The 17,192-nt window shown below is 45.6% G+C and overlaps 1 protein-coding gene across 1 annotated transcript in view; it reads right to left on the bottom strand.

The window, feature by feature from the left end:
- LOC126106438 (uncharacterized) overlaps positions 1-16,219 on the bottom strand; it is a 74,320-nt gene extending 58,101 nt beyond the window's left edge. Inside the window, exons 1-2 of the mRNA XM_049912718.1 lie at positions 16,147-16,219; positions 1,039-1,102 (exon numbers count right to left, since the gene is read on the bottom strand). Coding sequence (XP_049768675.1) covers positions 1,039-1,102; positions 16,147-16,203 — 121 coding nt within the window. The 5' untranslated portion in view covers positions 16,204-16,219. The remainder of the gene's footprint in view (positions 1-1,038; positions 1,103-16,146) is intronic.
- Between the last annotated feature and the right edge of the window lie 973 nt (positions 16,220-17,192).

Below are 17,192 nucleotides of genomic sequence, written 5' to 3'. Positions count from 1 at the left end.
ACCACACTCAATTCCAGCATTACCGATGGAGGGTGCCACGAACATGTAAGTCATTTTCAACCAGGTGTCCAGATGCTTTTGATCTCATAGTGTATGTCAGGGGATCACGCGGTGGGCAGGAATATGCAATCCATAAATGGAAACAAACATGACTTTCAACAAAAAGTCACGTTTTTCTTAAATGGCACATGTACGCCTTTTCTGCAAAAATGTAAAATAGCGACACAGTTGTCGACGGCACACTTGTTTTCACTGTTTTAAACACCATGCCTTCCGAAGAACGTAGACTTGAAAGGATAGCAACGGCGCCACAGCTTCTGCCGTAACGCGTAGAGTAAGATTTTCCTACTTCAGGCTTCAGGACAGTGCAGAAATCCGGCATTTTGACATAACAGTATTATGTCACAAAATGTGGCACTTTTCATTTCGGTATATTTTCTACATGTACCATTAAAAAATAACGTAACTTTGTCTAGAAAGTGGAGTTGTGGACTGTGCATCACTGCCCATTGTCCGAGCCCCTGACGTAGACGCATTAGTGGCTAATTGAATTTTTCACATTTTGTTTTATAATGGAACACCCTGTACAACATGAACAACAACAGTCCCAAGTCTTTTCCTGGGGAAGGCCCTTCAACTTTTGGCGGTAACTCTACATTCAACATAACGTGGTGCATCCTGTCTACAAAGAAATCCACAACACAGTCACAAATTTTGCTTGATAGGCCGTATAATTTAATTTACCTCTGTTAATAAATGTAGGTGTAGTACCGAGTGGAATGCTGCCTGGAAGTCAAGAAACATTGCATCTACCTGACTGCCAGTTCCATGGCTTTCACGAAATTTGAGAATAGCGCAGGCTTGGTCAGGTTGGGTCCTTCTACACTTCAGAGCTCGACATCATAATGTATTTTGTCTTGTTTCTTATTTGTTTACGCATGTGCAAAATGCTTGCACACTCTTGCACCTCAAGAATGCAGAGACTTTTCTGGCCATCGTAATACGCGAACAATGCGATGGTATGAGATTTAGACTTACCTAGATTCTCGGAGGCCATGCAAGCTTTTATTTCGCTCATTACTTTTGCGTCGTTGCCATCTGCCTAGAAAAGAAAAGAAACACAGCTTGAGTATGAGAGTTGCCATGGGTTGTATGTAAAGCAGTGGTACCTCGTTTTGCCAGAAAGAAACAGGGGAGGCGAGTGTAAGTTATCAGGGAAAAGACTCCGCTGGAACCTTTAACAGCCTTATACTATTTACCCTGAAGAACCAAAGAAACTGGTACACCTGCCTAACATCGTGTAGTGCCCCCGCAAGCCTGCATAAATGCTGCCACACCACGTGGCTTGGACCGATTGATTCCTGAAATGGTGCTGGAGGGAATTGACACCTTGAATCCTGCAGGGACGTCAATAAATCCATGAGAAAGAGGGGGAGGAGAGCTCTTCTGAGCTACACGTTGCAAGGTATGATGGCCAGCGAAAGTGCTTCATCTCAGAAGAGTGTTCCTACTTGCTGGAGCCACTCTGTAGCAATTCTGGACGTGTGAGGTGTCGCATTGTCCTGCTGAAATTGGACAAGTCCAGCACAATGGACATCAATGGATGCAGGTGATCGACAGGACGTTTACGTACTTGTCACTTGTCGGAGTATAAGGGGGTTGCATATTATTCCAACTGCACATGGCCCCGCCGGCCGGTGTGGTCGAGCGGCTCCAGGCGCTACAGTCTGGAACCGCGATACCGCTACGGTCGCAGGTTCGAATCCTGCCTCGGGCATAGACGTGTGTGATGTCCTTAGTTTACGGTCGCAGGTTCGAATCCTGCCTGGGGCATGGATGTGTGTGATGTCCTTAGGTTAGTTAGGTTTAAGTAGTGTTAAGTTCTAGGTGACAGATGACCTCCGATGTTAAGTCCCATAGTGCTCAGAGCCATGCCCGAGGCAGGATTCGAACCTGCGACCATAGCAGAAGCGCGGTTCAGGACTGAAGCGCCTAGAACCGCTCGGCCACAGTGGCCGGCTGAAATAGTGGTTTATTAAGTTTGTTAAGTGAGGAACTGAGGAGAAGTAGCGTCAGTAGCTTATGAAAAAGCATGTCCTTGGTACAAATAAACGCGTAGTGTCTTCACTCATGTTGTTCCAAAATACATAGCATTTCCCGTTTCACCAGCTATCGATGGCCCATAAAAATTACATTGCTTCATCGAAAAAGTCTGTAATTAGTGAAATAACATAGTACGTAATAACGATACGGCAAAATACTCTCCTGTCATTTGCCAAAATCTCATTTTGATATCTGGAACCGTTTATGAATAATGAGGAATGTTGTGGACATTTCACTATGGCTTTATCACTGGTGCAGAGAGATCGCAAATGAGTGTCCTACGTCACATCAAATTTCTTGAGAGAGAGAGAAAAAAATGTGTGTGAATTCCTGAGAGTCCAAACTGCTGAGGTCATGAGTCACTAGACTTAAACACTACTTACACTGACTTAAACTAACTCATGCTAAGAACATCACACACATACCCACGCCCGAGGGAGCACTCGAACCTACGGCGGGAGGGACCGTGGAATCCGTGACATGGCGCCCTAAACCGCGCAGCCACCCCGCACGGCAAATTTCTCGAGATTGGTGACAGAGAGATACCTCTACCAGTCTGAAGAAATATTCAATATGTTAGCTGAATTTCATACGCAAAAACATATTATGTAATATACACCAAACGCAAAATCATAGCGACCTCTATTTTTCTTCCACGTAAATACGATTGCTATCCACAAAGTACATTACGTTTTGGAATTAAAAATAAATAAAGTATTGGAATTTTTTTTATTATATACAGATGAAAATAAATACTACTTTTCTACATAGTTGCCATTTAAATTAAGGCACTTATCGTAGCGATGGACGAGCTTGGAAATTCCTTCGTCGTAAAATTCGGCCGCCTGCGCCTTCAACCACGTGGTTAATCAGTAACCCGGTAGAAATACGATTTTTGTGGACTTCCTGGAAAGAGGCACTACAATAAACTCTTAAAGGTATTGCCAAACTCTGCACAACCTCAGAAGAGCAATACAAAACGAGCGCAGGGGCAAGTTGGGCTCAAAGATCTTGCTGATTCACGACAACGCCCGGGCCCACACGGCAAATGCCACTCGTGAAGTTTTCGAATCTTTTAAGTGGGAGTTGTTTCCTCATCCGCCGTACAGTCACGACCTGGAACCGAGCGACTTCCACTTATTCCCAGCAATGAAGAAGTGGTTGGCTATGAAGCGTTTTGATGACGACGCACAGCTTCAAGAAGAGGTAACCACGTGGTTGAAGGCGCAGGCGGCCGAATTTTACGACGAAGGAATTTCCAAGCTCGTCCATCGCTACGATAAGTGCCTTAATTTCAATGGAAACTATGTAGAAAAGTAGTATTTATTTTCATCTGTATATAATAAAAAAAATTCCAATACTTTATCTATTTTTAATTCCAAAACGTAATGTACTTTGTGGATAGTCCTCGTATCACATTAAGTATGACCACTAACGTGATGATGGGCACATCATCATAAACGTGAGATATAAAGCTATAAGTAAAGCAAAAATAATTTTTTTTTACTTAATAATTTGTGTAAAATCGTTTAAGAAAGATTGTAAGGTGTCCGTCTCGATTCTGTCATCGCTGACCGGCCGAAAGGTGGAAAACACTTGACGGCCTTCCCTTCCGAACAAACGAAAGAACTCGCCCTGTGCTTGGACGAAAACTGGTCACTGAACATCGGCCACCGTATTCTGTACCGAGTCTTACTTCTCCGGCGCGACGTAGAGCAATACTTGCAGACTGGACCCACAGACCCTTAGCTGGGCTGTGCGTGCTCCTTTATATCTGCAGAGTCTCAACTCAGGTAGCGTGGCTCCAGATCTTTGACAATCGATCACGGACCAGTACAAACGCCTAACTTATTCTCAGTATATTGTTATAACCTACAGTCGCTTTTTGCTTTTAGGTGCAAAGACGAACAAGTTCTGTGATTGTCCGACACGTGAACGCGCTATGTATAACTGTCACTCCGAGAAACAGGATTATTTTAAATTCACTCGGCAAGATTGGAATCTCTCCCTTTGCACCTTATTGTTAGCCATACTGTATGATAACCTTACCGGAAATGGGAGCCTTAAAGACTGAATGTTAATTGACTCGATTGGAATTTGTGGCATGATTATTGACTCGCTTTTGTCTTCCGCTTCTATGGTGTTGTTCAGACGTTTTATTGCGACGGCATACCGAGACCGTTGAACGATTTTATGAATTCTTTTGGGAAGTTTACGCATTCGCCTAGCTTCACCATTGTACCAATGGATTTTAATATTTTTTTCACTTTGTACCTTATTCTACAGGTTATTAGGTGTATACATTGGGGTGACAAAAGTCATGGGGTAAAGATTTGAACGTACACAGATTCCTGCAGTATCGCATACACAAGCTATGAAAGGGCAGTGCAGTGGCGGAGCTGTTATTTCTAATCAGGTACTTGAAACGAAAAGGTTTTCGAAGTGTTTGTGGCCCCACCACGGAAGTTAGCACACTTTGAAAGCGGAGTGGTGGTTGTAGCTGCACACATAGGACGCCACATTTCGGAAATCGTTAGGAAATTCACTATTCCCAGAACAACACTGTCAAGAGTATGCCGAGAATACCAAATTTCTGGCATTACCTCTCACCACGGGCAGCGCAGAGACGTTTGCGTGGTAGAGATGGGTCGTTGGCGAACTAACGGGTCCGAATGGAACGGTTCACTAGATGAACGGAACGAGCGAGGAACGAATTCTAAGGAAAGGTCTCACATAGTTCAGTCGCGGCTTTCTGCTCATAGTCCAGTATCCTGTTGTTCGTTTCGTTCGCTACGCACGCCCATTCTAGGTCTGTTTCAAACCTTTTTTGAACTCTGAACTTCTGGTTCTTTTCGTATTCTATTCAGCGTCCACAACTGGTAATTAAAATGTATTTTATAATTACGTAAATTAAGTAAAAATTACGTGGTATGCAATACATACATCTTTTCAGGTAACAAAACAGCATATCAGCTTACTTCACTATTTCGATAAACAGCAGAAGAAATATTTGTAAAAAGGCAATTTTCTTTTTGTTATTACACATGCAAAGGACGTCGGCATGCCACACACGAGTGACCGTTTTCCGTCTTTTTTTGATCCCAGGTAAAAGAGCATGTTCATTGTTATGGAAGGCAGACGGACTTACAACCGCATTAAGCCCGCGCTTCGTAATCGAGTGTATGCGCAGGGTAGGAGGGGCTATGTTACTGAGAACGGGCAGCCACACTGTAGGAGTTGGCCTGATTGTGCCTGATATAATACGCATTGTTGCATTAAGTTGGCTATCTGCCATGTGTGTGTGTGTTTGCTGTTGAGCCACACTGGGGCACAGTATTCTGCCACTGGATACACCAAGCCGAGTGCGGATGTTCTTAAGGTACACTCCTGGAAATTGAAATAAGAACACCGTGAATTCATTGTCCCAGGAAGGGGAAACTTTATTGACACATTCCTGGGGTCAGATACATCACATGATCACACTGACAGAACCACAGGCACATAGACACAGGCAACAGAGCATGCACAATGTCGGCACTAGTACAGTGTATATCCACCTTTCGCAGCAATGCAGGCTGCTATTCGCCCATGGAGACGATCGTAGAGATGCTGGACGTAGTCCTGTGGAACGGCTTGCCATGCCATTTCCACCTGGCGCCTCAGTTGGACCAGCGTTCGTGCTGGACGTGCAGACCGCGTGAGACGACGCTTCATCCAGTCCCAAACATGCTCAATGGGGGGCAGATCCGGAGATCTTGCTGGCCAGGGTAGTTGACTTACACCTTCTAGAGCACGTTGGGTGGCACGGGATACATGCGGACGTGCATTGTCCTGTTGGAACAGCAAGTTCCCTTGCCGGTCTAGGAATGGTAGAACGATGGGTTCGATGACGGTTTGGATGTACCGTGCACTATTCAGTGTCCCCTCGACGATCACCAGTGGTGTACGGCCAGTGTAGGAGATCGCTCCCCACACCATGATGCCGGGTGTTGGCCCTGTGTGCCTCGGTCGCATGCAGTCCTGATTGTGGCGCTCACCTGCACGGCGCCAAACACGCATACGACCATCATTGGCACCAAGGCAGAAGCGACTCTCATCGCTGAAGACGACACGTCTCCATTCGTCCCTCCATTCACGCCTGTCGCGACACCACTGGAGGCGGGCTGCACGATGTTGGGGCGTGAGCGGAAGACGGCCTAACGGTGTGCGGGACCGTAGCCCAGCTTCATGGAGACGGTTGCGAATGGTCCTCGCCGATACCCCAGGAGCAACAGTGTCCCTAATTTGCTGGGAAGTGGCGGTGCGGTCCCCTACGGCACTGCGTAGGATACTACGGTCTTGGCGTGCATCCGTGCGTCGCTGCGGTCCGGTCCCAGGTCGACGGGCACGTGCACCTTCCGCCGACCACTGGCGACAACATCGATGTACTGTGGAGACCTCACGCCCCACGTGTTGAGCAATTCGGCGGTACGTCCACCCGGCCTCCCGCATGCCTACTATACGCCCTCGCTCAAAGTCCGTCAACTGCACATACGGTTCACGTCCACGCTGTCGCGGCATGCTACCAGTGTTAAAGACTGCGATGGAGCTCCGTATGCCACGGCAAACTGGCTGACACTGACGGCGGCGGTGCACAAATGCTGCGCAGCTAGCGCCATTCGACGGCCAACACCGCGGTTCCTGGTGTGTCCGCTGTGCCGTGCGTGTGATCATTGCTTGTACAGCCCTCTCGCAGTGTCCGGAGCAAGTATGGTGGGTCTGACACACCGGTGTCAATGTGTTCTTTTTTCCATTTCCAGGAGTGTAGATGCTGTGGAGCACCAAGTGGTGCCACAGGGCTTCTGCAATATGTTGTTGCGTGTTTTAAGTTTCGCTGCAGTTTTCGTCAGGTGTTCTTTCAATGTTAGTGTCCTGTCTAGGGTAACCACAAGGTACTTTGGGTGTTTGTTGTGATTTAGTGTTTTCCCGTCTAGATATACATGTAGTTCTCTGTTGGTCATTTTGTTGTTCAAATGGAAGGCAGATACCTCCGTCTTTGTAGCACTAGGCTGCAGCCTCCATTTTCTAAAATACTCTCTGAGAGTCCCTAAGTCACTCGTAACGATATCTTCGGCAGTTTCTATGTTTCTGTGGGCTGTTGCCAGAGCCCAATCGTCAGCATAACCAAATTTGCGCGATCTGCTTGCAGGCATGTCGGCGATGTAAAGGCTGAAAAGAAGGGGCGCAAGGACAGAGCCTTGTGGCAGTAATTATTGAGTTTCATCTGTTTACTTCTCTCATTCCCCATTATTACTTGGAAGGTTCCATTTGACAACATGTCGTCAATGAGGTTGGTTATCTTCTTGCAGGGAACGGCACAGATTAATTTGCACATGAGTCCCTGTTTCCAAACTGTAGCATAGGCTGCTGTTAGGTCTATGAATGCTGCGCTACTTTACGTTTCTTCTGCAACCCCGCCTCTATAAATGTTGTCAGTGATAGGACTTGATCTGTACAGCAGCGATATGGACGGAATCCTGCTTGTTCGATAGGGATTTTTTTAGTATAGTTTGTCCTCTTCTGTTGAGGAGCAGTCTTTCTAGTAATTTATAGACCATACTGACAAGGGCAATGGGGCGGTAACTCCCTGGTCTATCGCCTGGTTTACCAGGTTTCAGGACTGCGATGATCTTTGCTCGTTTAAGTGAGGGAGGAATGTTACCCACTTGGAGAAAGTCCGTAAAGAACTTAGCCAGCCATTGTTTTGGGTAGGCTCCGACATGTATGAGGAACTCAGGGTGGATACCACCGAAACCCGGAGTTTTGCCTGGTTTAACCTTCTTCAGGGCATTGGTAAGCTCCTCGATACGAATTTCTGATGAATATTCTGAGTCAATTGCACGGGCCCTTTTTAATGTTTTTAAGTCATTCTTCACTTTTGTTGTGTGCTTTCTATCTCGTGGTCCTCTAGACGCAGAAACTATACGGGATGCAACCTTGTTAGGAGATATTTTGTCCTTTCTATGTTCAGGTGGATTTGCGCCTCCAAGTTTACGCAGTAGGGACCAGGCTTGTCCGCTTGATTTAGAAAAGTCTAGATTTTCAACAGTATTCTCCCATTTTTGCCGTCTAATAAAGTCCATGTTATGTAATAGTTCATCTGCTATTTCCCGGTACCTATTCTTGAGGAACTCCCCGTACAGGTCATCGCATATCCCAGTCCAACCGGGAATGTATTTTTTGCGGTACCCTCTTGGGATCGCTGTTTTCGCAGAGCTAATGACCGCTCCCACAAACCTCTCATAGCTCTTGCTCGTTGGAGGGATCCAGCTCAAGGTATAATCAAGTTGTTCAGAGAATTTTGTCCAGTCAGCTTTTGTAAAATTCCACCTTGGTCGAGGGTAAGTCCTTATTATCGGGATGGATATACCGATATTAATAAGCACAGGGCGGTGGTGGGTGTGAGGGAAGTCCGCCAGGACCCTTCTCGAGGCTGTCAGTGGTTTATCGTTTGTATCCCTCGAAACAAAGCACTGATCCGGGTTATAGTCGCAGTTCCATGCTGCTGATCTGAATGTCCCTCGGTCCTTGGCATCAAAGACCAGATATGTATTTTGTTCCTCGGACCAGTCGATCAGCATGCCTCCATTGCTATCATTCGTACTGTATTTCCACATTTCGTGGTGACTATTATAGTCCCCAACATATACGCTTGGGTGTGGGTGGATCTTTATCACTTCAGCCGGCCATGTCGTAGCAGGAGGTTTATAGATGTAGTTACTGTAACTTCTCCTATTTTGATGACAACTTCATGGATATCATTTGCAATGGAGGCTTCAAGTAGAAAGGCGTCCTCTATGTCCCCACGCACATATGTCGCAACTCCATAGTGTCTGTCATACGTGGCTTCAAGTAGATCATATCCCAGTATACTTCCTCTAGCTTCGTTGGGCTCTATTTTCAGCATGGCTACCAGTTCAATGTCGTTATCGTGTAAAATTCTCTGCTCTGCTTACGCCCTCAATGTTGAAATGGCAGATTCTGATGCATGGTCCGAGATCCTTAGTCAGTTGGTCCCTAAGAGGACCGTTGTATGTATTTTGCATAGCGCTTTGTCTGTCGTTCTGTTTCACTGTGATGTGGGGCAGGAATTCTTCGTTCGGCGTGCCGCCAAGCACAATGAACGGTGAACTAGAAAAAATGAACGCTTCCCAAAAAAGAGCGATCACCAGTGAACTAGTTCCCAAGGATGAACGACTTTGTCCATCTGTATTGCGTAGAGTTGTCAGTGCTAACAGGCGAGCAACAATGAGCGAAATAATCGCAGAAATCAGTGTGCGACGTAGGACGAACGTACCCGCTAGAGGCGAAATTTGACGTTAATGGGCTATGGCAGCAGACGATCACGCGAGTGCCATTGCTGACAGCACAACATGGCCTGCAGTGCCTCTTCTGGGCTCGTGACCCTATCGGTTGGTCGCTAGACAAGTGGAAAACCGTGGTCTGGACAGACGGGTCCCGACTGTAGGATTCCAGTGTAGCACAGACCTCACGAAACAATGTACCCACGTTGTCAACAAGGCACTGTGAAAAGTGGTGGCGGCTCCATAATGGTGGGGACTGTGTTTACGTGGAATGTACTGGGTCCACTGGTCCAACCGAACCGATCACTGGCTGGAAATGGTTATGTTCGGTTAGTTAGAGATCATCTGCATCCATTCATGGAAATCACGTTCCAAAACAATGATATAATTTTTGTGGATGGCAGCGCGCCATGTCATCGGGCTGGTTTGAAGAACATTCTGGACAACTCGAGCGAATGATCGCCCAGATCGCCCATCATGAACCAAATGGAACATATATGGGAGATAATCGAAAGGACAGTTCGAGCACAAATTCCTGTACTGGCAGCACATTCGTAATTATGGACGGCTATAGGGGCAGCATGGCTCATTATTTCTGCATGGGACTTCCAGCGACATGTTGAGTCCATGCAACATCGAACTGCTTCACTATACCAGGCAAAAGGTGCTCTGACACGATATTAGGAAGTATCTCATGATTTTTGAGGCTTCACTGTAGGTACTGATTTTGTGATCATTAATACCTTACATTTTTTGCACAAGCATGTCAAATAATTTACTACATGATGTTTTCTGAATGGTCTTAACTGCGCCACTAAGTGGACTACGCCTCTCTGTATAGGCTAACCGTTTTGCATACACCTGACTTGCTACCCAGAGGAAAATAAACATTAATGGCTTGCTCTTGCTGCACGTACTTCGAGGTAGTAACCAACCTGAAAACATACTTCTTGATGCAATAATTTACCAACAGCCGTATGTATTGTAGAAATTTATTTTATTTTATGGACTTCTATGTGCTACCAGTTTCGGCATTATATTGATGCCATCTTCAGGCCCCACTCGTCATAGTCGTAAAATCACTATACACGAAAGGAGCCATATAACTGGACCCGTGAATCAATCGTCCTGCAACAGCTCTTGGTGGCCAGGCGACACAGTCTGATAACGATTTGATACACGGATCCAGTTATATGACTCCTTCTGCGTATAGCGGTTTTACGACTATGACGAGTGGGGCCTGAAGATGACATCAATGTAATGCTGAAACTGGTAGCACATAGAAGTTCATGAAATAAAATAAACTTCTACAAATCATACGGCTGTTGGTAAATTATTGCATCAAGAAGTTCATGCCAGCCGTCGTCCCACGAGCCATAATGGATCAACGAAGATTAAAAACATACTAGTCCTACTATCTACAACTATTAGTCTGCAAATGAAGTAAAGCCACGCAGGGTAGCCGCTAGGTCTCAGGCGCCTTGCCACGGCCCGCGCGGCTCCCCCCCTCGGAGGTTCGAGTCCTCCCTCGGTCATGGGTGTGTGTGTTGTCCTAAGCGTAAGTTAGTTTACGTTAGGTTAAATAGTGCGTAAGCTTAGGGACCGATAACCTCAGCAGTTTGGTCCCATAGTCGTTACCACAAATTAATTAAGTGATGAAGTAAATACTGATGTAATGATGTTCAGCACACTGTCCTCAGTCACCAGTAAAAATGTGTGCACTTACACTCCTAACACCCCGAACATTCGCTAATTGGTTCAGTGAACTACTTCATTTTTACTGCTAAAATTTTTCCCTCACACAACCATTCGTTTTTACGTTGTTCCTCTATACAGGGTTGTACTTTCTCGATGAGTTGTTCCTGTATCTTCAGTACGTTACACAAATGATCGGTTAAGATGATTTTTCCAGAGTGCGGAACAATGCAATATGTGGAGTTCCCAAGACGTATTTAAGAAAATTATATAACATAAAACAATCTGAAAAGGCCGAGAACATTACATTTCTCCCTTGAAAAATACATTGATACGAAAGAGACAGATGTCCTGGTGACACCCACCATGTGATGTCGACAACCTCAAACACTCATAAGCCGGCCGATGTGGCCGAGCGGTTCTAGGCGCTTCATGCCACGGGCATGGATATGTGTGCTGTCATTAGGTTAGTTAGGTTTAGGTGATTCTAAGTCTAGGGGACTTATAACCTCAGATGTTAAGTCCCATAGTGCTCAGGGCCCATTTGAACCATTTTTGATCTTGTGGACTCCGCGCCCATTAATGATGGTTGGCAAACGACACAACCAGCCTCAAATACTTTTTAAGTGTTTTATTTTAGAGCCATAACCGATTATGGGCTACCATGTCCAGCTTCAGACGGCTAATAGTTTTCATTACAGAGATGTTTTGATCAATAGCATACCGTCTGCCCACAATACGTTCCAGCAGATGGCGATCTGTATTGGTGTGGCCCATGTGGTTTTGTAGCTCGATATATAATTCCTGAATTCCACCATACCACACACACATAATGTAAATAAATCACTGTGGCTCACTTCGTAATGTTCATAAAATGCATGTTGAGCCTCGCACGTGCATTATACACTTGATTTTTTCCTTTAAATCGCAAAGACTGTACGATTATGACATGTTCGATATGTCTGCCATCATTGGCGATGATGTGGCGCAGACGAATATCGAACTTCTGCATCACCCGCTGAAGTGTCGGAACATCGATGCTGTCGATGACCTCTTGAAAGGCTGTTTTCGGCTCAGCGATGGTTTTGGGGTTATTTTTGTACACCTTGTCTTTCAGTCCCACAGAAAGGACTCTCATGTGTTCAGAGAATATGACACCACATTCATATTCGGAGAATAACACACCAAACGAGGCCCATGGCTGTGGCCTCTGGGTACCCAGAGCCAGAAAACGGCCCCCAAAGTGCTCCTCCAGGATATCAAACACTCTCCTGCTTCAATGGAATCGAGCTTCGTCTTGCATGAACCACCTCCTGTCGAAATCAGGGTCACTTTGGACAATGAAGATTAAATTATTTTCCAAAACTTTCACGCACCGTTCGGTAGTCACCGTGCCATCAAGGAATAACGCAGCGATTATTCCGTGATTGGACATTGCACACCACCCAGTCACCCGTTGAGGGCGAAACGACATCTCGATCGCGAAATGTGGATTCTCAGTCTCCCAAATGCGCCAATTTTGGTTACTGACGAACTCATCCAAATGAAAGTGGCTTCGCCGCCAAAGCAAATTATGCCCATGCGGATACAAATTCCAGCCATGCCCCGTGGCCAACCGTGTAGTATATATATGATCAAAAGTTTCCGGACACCTGGCTGATGGAACCGCGTGACCGCTACGGTCGCAGGTTCGAATCCTGCCTCGGGCATGGATGTGTGTGATGTCCTTAGGTTAGTTAGGTTTAAGTAGTTCTAAGTTCTAGGGGACTGATGACCACAGATGTGCTGTGATGGCTCAGAGCCATTTTGAACACCTGGCTGAAAAAGACGTACACGTTCGTGGCGCCCTTCGTCGGTAATGCTGGAATTCAGTTCAGTGTGGTGTTTGCCCACCATTAGCCTTGGTGACAGCTTCCACTCTCGGAGGCATCCATTCAAGCAGGTGCTGCAAGGGGAATGGCAGTCCATTCCTTCCGGAGTGCTGCACTGAGGATAGGTATCGAAATCGGTCGCTAAAGCCGGGAACGAAGTTGGCGTTCCAAAACGTCACAAAAGTGTTCTACAGGAGTCAGGCCAGGTCTCTGTGCCGGCCAGTCCATTACAGGAATGTCATTGTCGTACAACCACTCCGCCACAGGCCGTGCATTATGAACAGGAATTCTATCGTGTTGGAAGATACAACCGTCATCCCCGAATTGTCCTCAATAGAGGGGAAGCAAGAAGGTGTTTAAAACATCGATGTACTCGTAGGCCTGTGCTGTGATAGTGCCACCCAAAACAACAAATGGTGCAAGCTCCCTCAGCGAAAAACACGACCACACCGTAACGCCACCGGTTCCGAATTGTACTGTTGACACTAGACACGCTGGCAGACGACGTTCACCGGGCATTCCGATGCCCACACCCTGTCATCGGATCGCCACATTGTGTACCTTGATTTGTCACTCCACACAACGTTTTTATACTGTTCAATCGTCCAATGTCTATGCTCCTTACACGAAGCGAGGCACCGTTTGGTATTTACCGGTGTGATGTGTGGCTTATGAGCAGCCACTCGGCCATGAAATCCAAGTTTTCTCACCTCCCGTCTGTTATAGTACTTGCAGTGGATCCTGATGCAGTTTGGAATTCCTGTGTGATGGTCTGGATAGATGTCTGCCTATTACGCATTACGACCCTCTTCAACCGTCGGCTGTCTCTGTCAGTCGACACACGAGGCTAGCCTGTGCGCTTTTGTGCTATACGTGTCCCTTCACGTTTCCACTTCACTATCACATCGGAAACAGTGGACCTAGGAATGTTTAGCAGTGCGGGAATCTCCCGTACAGACGTATCACACAAGTGACACCCAATCACCTGACCACGTTCGAAGTCCGTGAATTCCGCGGGGCGCCCCATTCTGTCCTCTCACGATGTCTAATGACTACTGAGGCCGCTGATATGGAATACCTGGCAGTAGGTGGCAGCACAATGCACCTAATGTGGAAATCGTATGTTTTTGTGGGTGTCCGGATATTTTTGATCACATAGTGTATATATATTCTTCTGCAGTGTGGAGCAGACGACATGCTGTAACCGCAACATCTGTGCAACGGTAATATTAGCCACCTGAAGATGGGGATGGTAGCCTGACACCGGTTATGGCACTAAAATAAAACATTCTATAAGTATTTGAGGCTGGTTGCGTCATTTGTAACGACGGAAATCCATATTCTCCTATTTGCATCTCTTCTACGATAAATTTTTTCCTTATTTTGTTACCTCAAGATATGACATTTCTGTTTCTATATATTGTAATTGTTTTAGTATATATATATATATATATATATATATATATATATATATATGTGTGTGTGTGTGTGTGTGTGTGTGTGTGTGTGTGAGTGAGTGAGTGTGTAAATTTATGCATTTATGTCGATGTATAATTGGTGTGTTTTGTAAATATTATTTGTATTTTTACATTGGGTGCCTAGGGAAAACTATGCCATCGAACGATTATATCGATAGGTCGTGTGGAGGACCAAAGTGTTTAGAATCTTTGGTTGTGTGAACTCTGCCGCGTGGAGCGCGGGCAGGGTAGAGTCTGGCTGGAGTAGGGCGGTGGAGCAGGTGTGTTGTGTGACGCTCCCACGAGTTGCCGCGCTTTCGGGGTTTTGGCAGCATGTAATTGCGCTCGACTTGCTATGATAGTTTCTGGCACGGTGTCGCGGACGGGAAACATTAGCAGGCACACATCAAGAGTCCCTTTCGCATGGAGACCGTGCCGAGCAGAAGGCGCGCCAACATCCAGCTTCTGCCACAGCAACGGCCGACAATGAGTGATTGTCGCCACCTCCTCGATCGATGACTTCAAACCTTCAATCAACCAACAAGGAAGACTGAAAGCACGTCAAGTTTTAGAATTGTATGGCAGACCTCAGCTTTTCAAACTGTTCCATTTGCATCACAAAAATACAGCAACTTAGCATGAACCTTTGTTGCTCATTGTCCCAATTGCATTACCAAGCAGGAACCCTTCCTTTTCCGAAATTCAAACGCCAGAATTAAAGTAATATCGTTCGGTTTCACTGCTCTAATTTCAAAGTTCAGTTAAGGTATTCATAGCTGGCTATAATATTTACACAAGCACAAATTAAGAATGCGAGTTTTGTTACCATATTTTAGCTTACCTGTTACTGCACCTCAGCTTGCTACGTACTAAATTTTACTATTGATAATTGTTCAGAAACATTTAATTCAAGTTCAAAGTTAAATCTCTTATTTCTAAATTGCGTAGATTCAAGTAGCTTTTGAAATGATTGTTGAGGTAGCCCAAGACTAACCTTATTTTATTGAATTTCGTAGCGGTTCAGAAACAAAGTTCAGTATTAATTTCAGTCACTAAATTAACTTTCAATTTTCCGGTTTTATTAATTCTTTCGCTAGATTAAGTCAGAGTGTAGCGAAATTTATCACTTCTGACAAACATTCAGTTTTCACACACGTGTCAATCTTCAGTTACCACGTTTTTAGTGCTAATTATATGTGCAATAACCTTTCTTTTTCAGTTATTATAGTAGTAGTCCATAGGACTGGCGACCGTAATTTTCCCCAAATCTCAAATATCTAATTAACGCCAGTTAATTGTTAACGTAACGACCGCACATTTATTTTCTTTATTAACTTTACCCCTTTTCAAAATTAATTTCCGCCAGTTTCATTTGCATTTTTCCTTTCATTTAGATGTAACCCTTTCCTCCCTCTTTACCGACAGATTACCTTCGGTGACGATTGCTTTTCCCAAATTTCCCTTAGGTACACGCAGTTTAATTTTTACTGTCATTAAGGTCGATAAGTGAGGGGGAGGTTACACATTCACCAACTAGAAACTTTGTGTTTGTCTTTAGGCACCGTAACTGACGGCAGACGAATACACGGACTTTACTCGTACAGTATTTGCGAAACGCTTCAGGCAGTAAGGAGAGCCTCCAGCAGCAGTGGCTGCAGCAGCAGCTCGCTGGCTTACCTTCGAGGCGGCGGAGAACAGCAGAGCGCTTACTGCGGCGATCAGGAGCGTCCTCATGGTGGCTGGCGGAGGGAGGCTGTGGCGCCGGGCTGTGTGGTCGCAGCCGCATTTATACCCCGCCCTCCGCGTAACGTGGCGGCAAAACAGAAATTACTGTCAGCTGCCACGAGCGGTTCCCTCACCTGTCGCTAAAGTTTGTTCAGCACGCTTCCTGCTGTCGAGCTGACGTGACAGGCTGGACACATATTTTTATTTTTTTTATTTTCACCGCCTGTTGTGGGATGGTCGCAGTGAGTTGTTTCCGCAGCTGTCAGCCTGTCACTGGCTCCGGTCAACAACGAAAAAGAAAATTACACACTCTGCTTGCTATTGTTGAGATGAAATCACGCGAACGGAGCGTGCCTTCCTGAAATGTCATAAACTAGCAGAAATATTTTGGAGAAAGAATCGTCCCCTCTGTAGGAATCAACTCAGCTCACTTTGAAGTATATTTCCGCCATTTTACTGTACATATGCCTTTATTTTATATAACTATCGTTGTTGTTGTGGTCTTCAGTCCTGAGACTGGTTTGATGCAGCTCTCCATGCTACTCTATCCTGTGAAAACTTCTTCATCTCCCAGTACATACTGCAGCCTACATCCTTAAGAATCGGCTTAGTGTATTTATCTCTTGGTCTCCCTCTACGATTTTTACCCTCCATGCTGCCCTCCAATACTAAACTAGTGATCCCTTGATGCCTCAGAACATGTCCTACTAACCGATCCCTTCTTCTAGTCAAGTTGTGCCACAAACTCCTCTTCTCCCCAGTCCTATCCAATACCTCCTCATTAGTTATGTGATCTACCCATCTAATCTTCAGCAAGTCAAGTTGTGCCACAAACTCCTATTCTCCCCACTCCTATTCAGTACCTCCTCATTAGTTATGTGATCTACCCATCTAATCTTCAGCATTTTTCTGTAGCACTACATTTCGAAAGCTTCTATTCTCTTCTTGTCCAAACTATTTATCGTCCGTGTTTCACTTCCATACATGGCTACACTCCA

Source organism: Schistocerca cancellata, chromosome 10, assembly GCF_023864275.1.
Source record: "Schistocerca cancellata isolate TAMUIC-IGC-003103 chromosome 10, iqSchCanc2.1, whole genome shotgun sequence".
In the NCBI taxonomy this organism is placed as follows: domain Eukaryota; kingdom Metazoa; phylum Arthropoda; class Insecta; order Orthoptera; family Acrididae; genus Schistocerca; species Schistocerca cancellata.
The sequence above is the reverse complement of the archived record's forward strand: the minus strand, read 5'-3'. Positions and strand labels throughout refer to the sequence as shown.